We start from the raw sequence: 12462 nt of genomic DNA on the forward strand, positions 1-12462 counted from the left end.
AGTGATGCTCCAGGACAGTGGAGATGGGAAGACAGTGTAGTAGTTACGTTTCTGTTGCTGTGACAAGAACACCATGGCCGAGGAGAAACACAGAAGAAACAGTTTATTTTCTGTGGTTCCAGAGGGGTGGCATGCATAATGGTTGATTGGCAGGAGCAGGCAGCCCTGGCAGCTAGAGTGGGATGCTGAGAACTTTTACCCTGAATTTCAAGCACAGAGCAGTTGGAAATGCCATGAATCTTTAAGCTCTCAAAGCTGGCCTCTAGTGACAACTTCCTCCAACCAGGCCACATCTTCTCAACCTCAAACAGTGCCACCAACTGGGGACCAAGTGTTCAAGAACATGAGCCTGTGGGAACAGTCTCATCCAACCGACCACAAAAGGTCTCCCCTAGGGGATCACAGGGGCCTTCAGGAGTCATTAAAAGTGTTCCTGTCTACTTTCAGCCCAAGCCTCATGTAACGAGAATTGCTAAGATATGACTTTCTCCTACCATTTTTATTGTCTCATAATGTATATGTTCCTTAATGAGATTAACAGCAACATCTGGTTCCTCCATATTAGACTTGATTCAGGATTGTATCTGAAGGCAAACTCAACTATTTACCTATCATAAGCACTGAATCCAACATTAGGAAGTCAGGGTACATAAGAAACAGCCAAATAGAAGCTTTTTCTAAAAACGTAGCAGGTCTGTTTATATTAAACATGGTGGTGAATGTGATCTGTTTGCTGGGATAGGTCTTAATAAAGATTGAGTCAAAGTTAACATGCATAGATGTTTACAATGCAATCTTGAATGGAGCCCTCTGAAAACAGTTTCCACATTGCAGAGATAATGCTGCCAGAAGTCATACTTCTCTCGTATTTTTTTTTTTTTTGTCTTTTATTCTGGCTAGAGGGGGGAAAGAGAAATAGGCACATGAAAGTATAATTGTCCATGGCTTATTTTTCATTTCCATAGCATTCAAGTAGAGATGTTGACTTTTTTTTTTTGGGTCCATTAGAGGCTCAGCATGGTGGCACCGTTCCTGGATAAGTAGTTTGCATATTTAGAGGTCTCCCCTGGAGCAGGAGAGATGGAGAACACAGGAAAAGTAATTAATTTTTGCAAGAGGAGGTTGAGGGGACTTTTCTGGCATTCATTTTAGAAGAGAGCCAATGTTAAGGAGAACAATAATAGGGGCGCATTCTTGAGATAATAGGACCACAACATCCAAGTGTCCCATTAATGGAACTGTTGGCTGTCGTTGTTACATTGACACTGACTCCAGAATAAAAGAGTTCCAACAGTAAGAAGACAAGAATCAAAAATCAGAATTCTCATTTAACTAATAGCTAACAATAATTCTGTTCTCTGAGTCTTTATAAAACTTTTGGATTTCTGTGAACTTCAAATGGTTCTCTTTCTCCTTTGTCCAAAGGTTTTCCACTTCCTCTCCATAAGAATCCCAGTTCTTGATTGGTTATCTCTTCTGTGACCATGTAAAACCACTGGAAGGAAAAAGGTTAAAAACATATGGGATTGTGGTGGAGAGATGGCGCAGGGGTTAAGAGCATGCTGCTCTTGCCGATGACCTGAGTTTAGTTTCTGTTCCCAGCACCCCACACGTGGAAGTGTACAACCATCTGTAACTCCAAGGCCGGGAGGGAAGCTGAGAATCTGATGTCTCTAACCCCTGCAGGCACTTGCTTGTGGTCTCCCCCTTCCCTCCCCCTCTCCCTCCCCCACAGATGTGAGATAAGCAGTTAAAATATGAAGAAAAGTTTTAATTACTAGAAGGTAAAGCGATGTTAGAGCTGTTGAGTTGTGTTCCTTGAAGGCAGAAGTTACTCAACTACTGAATCTCTTTGCCTCTCTGGCATCCCATTCTCCAAAGCTCCTTTTTTTTTTTCTTGCTCTGAATTCACATCTGTGCTCTTTAACATGGAGGTCCCAAGTACATGGTGCCACACCCCGCTTTTCATAGGGGCTGGGGATCTGAATTCATGTCTTCATGCCTGCACAGCCAGCCCTTTGCCTACTGAAGGCCTAAGCATCCAGTTCCTCCTTCCATGTGACTAGAAACTGAACCCCGGGTTGGTCATGCACGTGAGGCAAATACTCCGCCCTAAGCAATGGCCCCTGCCCTTCCAAACCCCCTTCCTGTCTCATTACCTGCTCCTTCTCTTTCTCTACATCTGGGTTTAAAATGGAGACTTTGAGTGGATCTGTCTTACATACAGAAAGCTGAACTCCACTGAATTTTGAGGCATTATCAATCTTTAGAGAGTAGATACAAAGTAGGAAGAGAGTAAAATCCTAGCATTTTAAATTTCAGTTTTGTGCCTTGTATATTAAAATTGTATTCTGATATGCTGTACATCTGCTTGCTGTCAGCCCCCTGGCCTGGAACTGATCATGTAGGGGAAATTGGTGGGGCCATCTGGAAACTTGGGCAACATGAGTTTCTATCTAATTTCTCATATCTGTTTTGATGGATGCTAATTATCTGGTTTATTTCATTAATTCCCCTCCTGCCTGTTTGCTGTTAGAGAAGCAAATCATAATTGAAAATGAATTGTTTTCAAAGGCTTTGGATTTGGCGTCCCTTTCCACGGAGTATTCTCAGTACAAGGACTGGTGGTGGAAGGTACAGATTGGAAAATGTTACTACAGGTAAAGTCTTCATTATCTGTGAAAGTCTTAAAGTGGAAATATTTTTTGTCATCAAATATGAGAATGAAAAAACAAAACAAAACAAAACAAAACACCTTTCCTCATGAAGCAGTGACGACTTGGGCTTATTTGATCAGTTTCTGAACAATCGCGTGACAGTGCTGAGTGCCCTGAGAACTCGTCATACCAGGAAGCAGAGGCCGGAGCTTGGTTGTGATTCTCACCAGAAACTGGTTGGTGACAGACCTGGGACTAGAACCCAGTGTGTTCACAACAGTCTGTCTTCCTGGCTCTCAGTTCCTCCCTTACACCAAAGCCTCACATCTGGAGGGCACTCAACTGATAGGAGCTGGCTCGTTTGTGCCTTGCCGAATCTCCCTCGGGACTCATGACACCTGGAGGTAGCTGCTCGGTTGAGAAAGATCGAGCCTTGCCAGTGTGAAGTGAGTTGTCCAAATTCATAGAGGTGACGTGATGACAGCAAGAATGTCAGCCCCACTTTCTGGCTCTGATTCTCTTATTGGTACTTTATTTAGTTAAGACAGAGTGTCACTATGTAGCCTAGGCTGGCCTTGCTCTCATGATCCTCCTGCCTCAATCTTTGGAGTCCCAGGATTACTAGCAGTCTCCCACAGTCAGCTCCTATGTCCACAATCCTTATTGTTTTTCTAGAACCGGAACATTTTTAAGTGTGCTTAATGTTTAAATACATCAGGAAGAAAACAGATCAGCAAAGTTGTAGCTAACTTTATGACTATTTAGCAACAAGTGCAATCTGAAACTTGCTGCTGATATTCCGATAATTTAGAACCTTTGGAAAAACGGGAAGGATGAGCGCTCATATTTTATAATGGGAAATGGGCTTTATTATTAAGAATCACGATTGGCTTCAGTTATCATGAGCAACCATCAACATTGCTAGGCCAGCTCTGTGAGGAAAAGGAAGCAACTGGACTAAAAAGCGTGCTTGTTGCTCTGTGGAAATTAAGATTACTTGCCATTTAGACATCTCACATAAAACTCTGAAGTATTTTTTTCTCACTGACAAATTGAAAAGTGTTTTGTACCAGAAGATAGCATGAGATCATTGTAACATTAAAATCTTATGAGTTTAATCTGAAGGACAGTTTTAGCATCTTGAGCTTCCATACAAACCCTTCAGACATGGTTAATAATTAAAAGAAAGGATAATTCAGACTCTTTCTACTGCCCATATAAGATGCCATTCGCGTACCTTCTTTCAAATGAATGCATTTTGTCACATTAAAGTATTGTTCTGCTCCTCAGGACACCTTACTATGTACTGTTCACTCTTTTGAACATTCATCCACTTAGCCAATATTTAATGAGCAACTACTCTCAAGTGGGATTACAAAGATTGATCAGATTGTCCCTACTTTCAAATGCTGAGCCAGACAACAAATAAGTATTATGATGATGATTGCCATTATTATGAAAGCAAGAGCCAGGCAACACACTGAGAACCCGGAGACAGACCTGGGCCATCACCGGGACAGAGCAAAGATGCCTCGTTAGGGAATGCAGCCCCGAAGTTGGCTTCAGCCTCTTTGTTCCTCACCTAAGTTCTACTGACCGTTCCTCTGTACTCGCGACCCTCTCCAGTACCCTAATTCTGGGCATTTTGTTGTCATTTACTGCAGTGGTTCTCAACCTTCCTCATTAATCCAGTCCCTCACGTGGTGGTGCCCCCTGACCATAAAATGATTTCCATTGCTACTTCATAACTGTAATTTTCTACTGTTATGAATCATAATCTAAATATATGATATGCAGGATATCTGACCTGTGACCCCTGTTAAAGGGTCATTTTAACCACCAAAGGGGTCGTGACCCACAGATTGAGAACTACTGCTTCACTCCTGTTGGGCTCTTACAGTAACTTCTTCCCTGGGTTTTCTGCCTCCAGTCTTCTCTCACCAAGCCTTCCTGAGTATATCGAGGGGAAATGCCACAGACGGCCGCCCTCAGATCCTTGATGGTCCTCCGTGTGGCTGGTTAGGATTGGTGTGGTCTCGTGCTGCTGTCCAGGTCCTACCTGCTTTCCCACATCTCACTAGTCACATTGTTATGTCCTTTTCGGCTAAACTAGACAACAGCCTGTCCCTAACATGCTATCCACCTGCCTGCCTGTGAGCTGATGCTGTCGTAACTCCTAGAGCCCTGGAAATGCAGCACGGCACACACTCTATCTGCCCCTCGGATTCCCATCCACGATTTTCTTGATTCACTCATGTTTCTCTAAGTAATTCTTCCCACTGGCCATCTCAGTGAGCACATCCAGGCTTCACTCGTCCTTACCTGAAGGATGCTTAGTATCCCCTTCACTTTCATAGCTCTTTAACATCATCAAATGTGTGCATGGTGATGCTGCACACTGCTGTTGGATTCATTTGCAGAGAAAAGGTGGGAAGCTGCGGGCACTGTCTCTTTGGACTCTCTGATACTGATTAACTTGGTGGTGGTGGTGGTATGTCTAAGTATGTTGTATGAATGTGTATGAACTTGTGTGTGTATGTATGTGTGTTTGTGTGCGTGTGTGTGTGTGTGTGTGTGTGTGTGTGTGAGAGAGAGAGAGAGAGAGAGAGAGAGAGAGAGAAATGAATGAATGAATGAACGAATGAATGTGTACATTTATGGAAGCAGAGGTCAACTTCAGGTATCATTTCTTAGGTGCCATACACCTTTTTCCCCCCCATAAGTTCTCTTGGTCTGAGGTTGGCCTATTGGGCTAGGCAGATTGTCCAGTAAGGTCCAGTTATCTACCCACTTGTTTCCAGTTTCCAGCATTGGAATTATATGTGCAAGTCACCAGGCCCAGCTTTTTGTGGTGTCTGGGGATAGAACTCGGGTCCTCATGTACTCTACCAACTGAGCGGTCTCCCCGTCCGTCCTCTAGAGTTCCTTTAATGTGGCCTACTCCATTCTTTTGTTCAATAATTCACGTGGTAAATTCATTTTATTTTATTTTTTTTATTATTTCTGGTTCTCAGAACTTTGGGGTTCTCTGATAGTATTTTATACATAGTCTGAGAGGTAGATGGGACCTTTGAAGAGGAAGGGGCTTCCTCTTCATCACATGCCTGCCAGTTTTACCTTAATCTGTTGAAGCCACCGTTGTTCACGTTAAGCCCGCTTTCCAGCAGCTGCTGGTATATCAGCTGCACCAGCGCTTGAAGTCTACATCTTGAAAAATGATCAAAGCTATTCCTTCCAGACTTTACACGAAATTAGCACAATGAAGCATACTATAAGTATAGATACTTTTCAGTCCATTTTGCAAAGTATAATATCTAAGTAGCTCTTAGATTGCTGAAAGTGAATAGTTAGGGAAAAGAAACATAACAGATCTACTGAGGACAAGCTGAGTGGAAGCCGTGTGAGCCTCAGCCACTGTCCTGGTGGTGACAAAGCTCCCTGGACCAGAGGCAGACACAGACATCAGGGCCGTCACTTAGGCAAGGAGCACATTTTAGATTCACGGAGGAGGCAATCCATCCACTAAGGGCAAAGGAAGAAGAATGATGATATAGCTATAGTATGCAAGTGGCAGTTGTTTTCACCAAACTAGTGTAGGGACAACTAATGGGGGCTGGGGTGTCTTAGGGAAGGAGATATTTTCAAGGAAATGCCATCTTACAACTGTAAGATGAAGCCAGTGAAGTGGCGGCTCCACATTTATTCAGGTCATTTGCCATATGTGCAGCTGGTCGTTTAAGCTCTCATGGTGGTGAACTGATGTGACCTCGCTTACAAACAGCTCTTGGTCCTACTGCAATGAGGCTGCCGCCTTTACACACCACTTGAAGCGTAGATAGCTCATGACTCTGGGAGACAGGTGGCTTTTGCTAGCTTTTGTTAACATACATGTGACTGTCAGCATGTACAGCATCTCCTACTTGGGCCTACGCTGGCTCTAGGGTGGGATGTGTCTGTTCATACCCTCGGGGCTTGAGACAAGTGATGGAGTGCTGAGTTTTCAATTGAATGGCTAATTTTTTAAATGGTTATTTCTAGGTTAGGAATGTACCGTGAAGCAGAGAAACAGTTTAAATCAGCCTTGAAGCAGCAGGAAATGGTAGACACATTTCTCTATCTGGCAAAAGTAAGTAAATATTCTTAATTTGAGTGAAAACTGTCTTAAGGTGCTGGCCATTGCATGGGGGAAACGCTGCCAGTTCCTTCTAGAATATTTGGCAAGTTAATATGTTCAGAGTTATGTAACATATGGAGAGAACCCACGGCACAAGGAGTTGATGGCTGTGGAAAGGAAGAAAATCCCTTTGACAGATTGCTTAGCAGGACACAGAAAACACCATAGACTCAGCGCCCTATGTGCATCAGAAAGGCACTTTCTACAATCTATTTTGTCCCAAACCTGAGCAGGTGGTAGACAACAGGACCCCTCTGTCTTCAAAACAGGATCTCTCTGTAGTCCAGCCATCAGCTCAGCATCCTCCTACCTCAGACTCCAGTAGCTAAGATTCCAGGCCTGTGCTGTCAAACCCTGCTCTAAGAACAGGGGCCATTTCATAGACTGTTCTATAGGGCATTAGGCTCAGTCCTGCTGTAGTAATTAATGAATGCAAGTCTTATTTCTTTTTTATTGAGCAGGATTCAGTATAGGACATTGTAGCAGGTCTGTTAGTAAAGACAGATTAATTTAATCTGTGCAGTAACTCTACAGGATATATTTTATACTTTCCTTTATGCTACTAAGGAAGACGAGACTGCCGGGGTCACGTTTTCAGCTCCACTGGGCTGCTAACAGCAAGAGTTCGAGTCCCTTGTGCTGCACGGTGTCGCCTGCAGCTCCAGTGCAAGGGCCACCCAGAGTTTTTCAATACAGATCACACCTTCCTAAGCCAAATATCCGAAATCGGAAATGCTTCTGAACCTGAATTTATTGAACGCCAACCTGATGTTACAGTTTCATCTGATTTAAGTTTCAGACCTAATATCATCTGGTGTGTCGCAGTTAAAACACAGGTGCACAACAGTGATTGTGTAAAACTTCATGTAAACCTTACATGAAGATGGAAAAAATCAGCGAGAGGTCTGGAGAGGTGGCTCAGCAGTTTAAAGCACTTGTCTCTCTTCCAGAGGACCCAGGCCCCAGCCCAATACCCACATGGTGGCTCACAGCCATCTGAACTCCAGTTCCAAGAAATCTGACCTCCTCTTCTGGTCTCCAAGGTTCCCAGGCACACACACGATGCAGACATACACATAAAATAAAACAATAAAAAACAACAATGACTTTCATGTTTAGACTTGGGTCCTATCCCCAAGGTATCCGGTTAGCCACACCCACATATTCCAGAATACCTCCAAAATCAGAAATTAAGAGCACTTCTGGGGTAAAACATTTCAGAGAAGTCCTACCTTATTCTACCTTATTGGAACAAAGACACTTCTCGAGTCTCCTCAAGGACATTTTGAAAGAAAACACCTGATTCAGTGGCAGTTATCTTGGCTTATCTGCAAAAGATTTCCAATTTAAAAAGCATGCTTTGCAACTTGATGTGTGGGCTGTGGGGCGGGGGGTGGGGGTGGGGTGGGGGGTGGGAGGGGGTTGACACCCAGGGGGCTTTCCCTTCTAAGGGGAATGGGGTTGGACTTCCATGAGGGGGTGCTGGGAGGAGAGGAAGGGCTGATATCGGGTTGTAAAGTCAATAAATAAACTGAATAAAACAACAACAACAAAGAAGTGAGTTTTGAGCAGAAGGAGTGTAAGGGTTGGAAGGGAGGGGGTGGGCTCTGAACTGCTGCCCTCTGGGTGTACCACAGCCATTGCAATCAAGATCTCACAGCAGTCAGTATAATACCTCTCTAAGATTAAGCTTCCCCTCCTTAGATTTGGGAACAAAACACCCATGGAAGGAGTTACAGAGACAAAGTTTGGAGCTGAGATGAAAGGATGGACCATGTAGAGACTGCCTTATCCAGGGATCCACCCCATAATCAGCATCCAAACGCTGACACCATTGCATACACTAGCAAGATTTTATTGAAAGGACCCAGATGTAGCTGTCTCTTGTGAGACTATGCCGGGGCCTAGCAAACACAGAAGTGGATGCTCACAGTCAGCTAATGGATGGATCATAGGGCTCCCAATGGAGGAGCTAGAGAAAGTAGCCAAGGAGCTAAAGGGATCTGCAACCCTATAGGTGGAACAACATTATGAACTAACCAGTACCCCGGAGCTCTTGACTCTAGCTGCATATATATCAAAAGATGGCCTAGTCGGCCATCACTGGAAAGAGAGGCCCATTGGACTTGCAAACTTTATATGCCCCAGTACAGGGGAACACCAGGGCCAAAAAGGGGGAGTGGGTGGGCAGGGGAGTGGGGGTGGGTGGATATGGGGGACTTTTGGTATAGCATTGGAAATGTAAATGAGTTAAATACCTAATAAAAAATGGAAAAAAAAAAAAAGATTAAGCTTAAAAATCGATCAGTCCTGGGTTGAAGAAGGGACGGACCTCTGTCCTGCTGAACTTTGGCTACTGATATGTTCTAGGTGAGAGACAGTCTTTGTTTTCAGTTGTGTATCCATTGATGAGCCCAGCAGGCTCTAGTGGGTAGCTTGAAACCCTTATCATGCACATTACCCAGGTTGAACTCAGCCGAGTCAGGAAACAAAACAAAAAGACATGAATATCTGAAAAGGAGGGTTGGTGTAACAGGGGTGAGATATTCCCCTGACCCCCACCCCTTTTTTTTTGTCGAGACAGGGTTTCTCTGTGTAACTCTGACTGTCCTGGAACTCACTTTTGTAGACCAGGCTGGCCTCAAACTCAGAAATCCACCTCCCTCTGCCTCCGGAGTGCTGGGATTAAAGGAGTGCGCCACCACTGCCTGACTCTGACCCTTTTTTCTTATCACCCAGTCTGTGTGACAATAATAACCCCACAGAAAACATTTCTTGGGATGATAAATTTTATGTACAACATGTGCAGATAAACTATAAAATCATTATTAGAATCCATGGAAAACTCTTACTGTAATTTCTGGGAGATTTTTTTTTTCTAATCAATAACCAAAATTTGTCATGCAAATGCAATTATTTTAAGAACCCATAATCTTATTGAAACCCATCTTGCTTTTAGGTTTATATCATATTGGATCAACCTGTGACTGCTTTAAATCTATTTAAACAAGGCTTAGATAAGTTTCCAGGAGAGGTGACCCTGCTTTGTGGAATTGCCAGGATCTATGAGGTAAGGTTCATATTATTTTAAAAGTTGGTATAAAATTGAGGTTATGTGCTACTTTAAAAAGCTCATAGGCCCTTGGGGTGCTAGTAGGGAGCACAGTTTATAAAATTAAGATCGTTGGCCATGGTTCAGCAGTACAAGGAGAGATTTTTGCTGTGTGTGTTTAATTCAGCTAGGTTTTTATAATGAAGTATTTTAGACACCCAGAGGTCAATGATACAGGACTGGAATTTAACTTATTTCTCCTGTGTGGGTAGCCTGTGATCTCAGCATACTTAGCAATCCTTTCTCAATATCTGTAACATCAAATATCAGTTTTTCCCATTTCATATGGCTTGAGTGTTCATTAGCCTATTTGTCCAGCCTCCTACCAGTCTCAGACTAGCTACATTTCTATAGTTTTCTAATGGCGCCTGGTAGGTGTGCCTTATCAGGGTTGCCTTCACAGTCTGAACTCTTACTTATTCTTAAACAGTTTTAGATTCATGTTCTCAGATACCGTAGAATGTTTCCATTGAGTTCTCTTCCCTGCTAACTCCTGTAGCAGTGATCCCGAGGCTACGTTAGGCAAGCCTCCGTCTGGTTTTTCCCTTTTTGCTCTTCCATATTGATTTTAAGTCTGATGACTCAAGATCTGTTTTTCTTTTATAATCCTTGCTGGCATAATGACTAGGTTTTTAGTTACCATTTGATTGATGGGGTGGGCAGGTAGGCTGCCTTTCTTTCCATTCTCAAGTATGACATTAACTCTTCAGTGTTTTCAATCGTCTTTGTCCTCTCATGAATATTTTGTGATTATTTCCAGAAAGAGGTTGTGTTGGTAGTCACCAAGCCGTGCTGACATTCAGTGCTTTAGTAAGACTCTCAAAACACAGCATGCAATGGTCTCCCAGGGAAACTCTTGTTAATGCAAAAAAAAAAAAAAGATAACAAAACAAAATCAGTGAAGGGGAAAGGCTCACGGGCAAAGTTCAGAAGAAGCAAGGGATGAGCTGCCAAAAGACCTCTTCTGCTGGAGTGTTATGTAACCCTGCTGGCATAGGTGGGAATAAACACCTATTTATCCCAGCTAGGGCATCAGTGGCAGACAGAAGGATGAATAACACCAATGTCCACATGGAGAACTAAGGAATTTTATTGGTGTTATTGAAGTATAGGAGAAGGGCTACTTGCAGGGACAGGAATGACTCAAAGATGGCTGCATAACCAAGGCCTGCAGCGGCATGGGTGTCAGCTCACAAGGCTGGAAACTGAAGGTTGGAATACTGCCAACTTGCAGCCAGACAGCTCAACAGGATGGAGACCTTTAGCCAGGCAGCTCCAGTGGTTGGGCTCTTCCAAGATAGCTCAGCTGATCTTTGCTTCTCTTGGGCGGCTGGCCAGGTGTCTGCTCCTTCAGGTGGCTTGGCTGACTCATTGCCTGAGCCTCTCCTAGGCAGCTCAGCTTGTCTAAGAGTGCTTCTCAGCAGCCTTTACTGTATGTGTATGCTCCGGGAAGGAGGAACATAATGTATCTGGTCAGTTTCAGGGACTTCCTGAAGCCTTTGAGTTGTTAAGCTTCCCTGCAGGATGGAAAGTTTCATCTCTTCTGTCATAATGAGCTTCCCTGCAGGATAGAGTCACAACACAAGGAAAACACTTAATTCTCCCAGCAACAAGTCGTGACAGCTCCTGCAGACTGTTGTCTGCCAGGAATCCCATTAGAGACTGTGTGTGGACACCACATGCCTATCATGTACTAGTTTTTCCAGACTCTTCTATAGTTACCAGGTATCAGCACAAACCACATGGTACAAACAGTGTCACATTAGCAAACTACTCTTGTCATCTGGGGAAAGTTTTTTATGAGAGCAGGAATCAGCTGAGTTCCCCAGTGCATACCTTTCTAAGAACAGCAATCTCAGGTCTTCTGTTAACTCTTTCCTGCATTCATGTATTCCTACGTATATCTATAAATGGATGTATTACCATGAATGGATATACTACTATGAATGAAACATAATTTCTGTTTGATAGCGGTGAATAGGAATGTATTACTTTTTAAAAGCTAGTTTGATAGTAGCTATTCTTCAAGTTTTAAGACCTTGTCCATAGATTCTCTTAAATATCTTTTTATAAATAAAATAATAATCTGTATATGTAGTTTTGATATTTTACTTTACAGGTTTCTTAGAACTTTTAATAACACATCCCTGTTTTCTTTAAAGTCATTGGAAGACACTAACTTGTAATATTGGTTAAAGAAAAAAAGTAGAAGAGGTTGAGGGTTGCTATATCTAGGCAATAGTGTGTGAATAACTTTTGTTTTCTTATACTTTATATTTTCCAAATTTTGTATGAGGAACATGACTTCTGTGTTTTGTCTGTTTGATTTTATTTCTTGAAGCAGGGCCCAGACTTGCTTAGAACTTACAATGTAGAACAGGTTACCTTTGAGCCTGAGGCGATACTCCCCCTCAGCCTCTCTCTTTCTGGGGATACAGAGACAGGCTACCATACCCTACTAAGGAATCACATTTTGAATGGAAATAAATCCTTTTCAGATTATCTGGAAAAAAGTTTTC

At 43.0% G+C, this 12462-nt stretch overlaps 1 protein-coding gene across 4 annotated transcripts in view; it reads left to right on the forward strand.

The window, feature by feature from the left end:
- Ttc8 (tetratricopeptide repeat domain 8) overlaps positions 1–12462 on the forward strand; it is a 62714-nt gene that overhangs the window by 34170 nt on the left and 16082 nt on the right. For 3 of the 4 annotated variants that reach the window (NM_198311.2, NM_029553.4, NM_001364378.1), the window contains 3 exons: positions 2575–2660; positions 6696–6783; positions 9791–9901. In NM_198311.2, coding sequence (NP_938053.1) covers positions 2575–2660; positions 6696–6783; positions 9791–9901 — 285 coding nt within the window. The remainder of the gene's footprint in view (positions 1–2574; positions 2661–6695; positions 6784–9790; positions 9902–12462) is intronic. The other variant, XM_030246975.1, reaches the window with a different exon arrangement.

Source organism: Mus musculus, chromosome 12, assembly GCF_000001635.26.
Source record: "Mus musculus strain C57BL/6J chromosome 12, GRCm38.p6 C57BL/6J".
NCBI classification, from domain to species: Eukaryota; Metazoa; Chordata; class Mammalia; order Rodentia; family Muridae; genus Mus; species Mus musculus.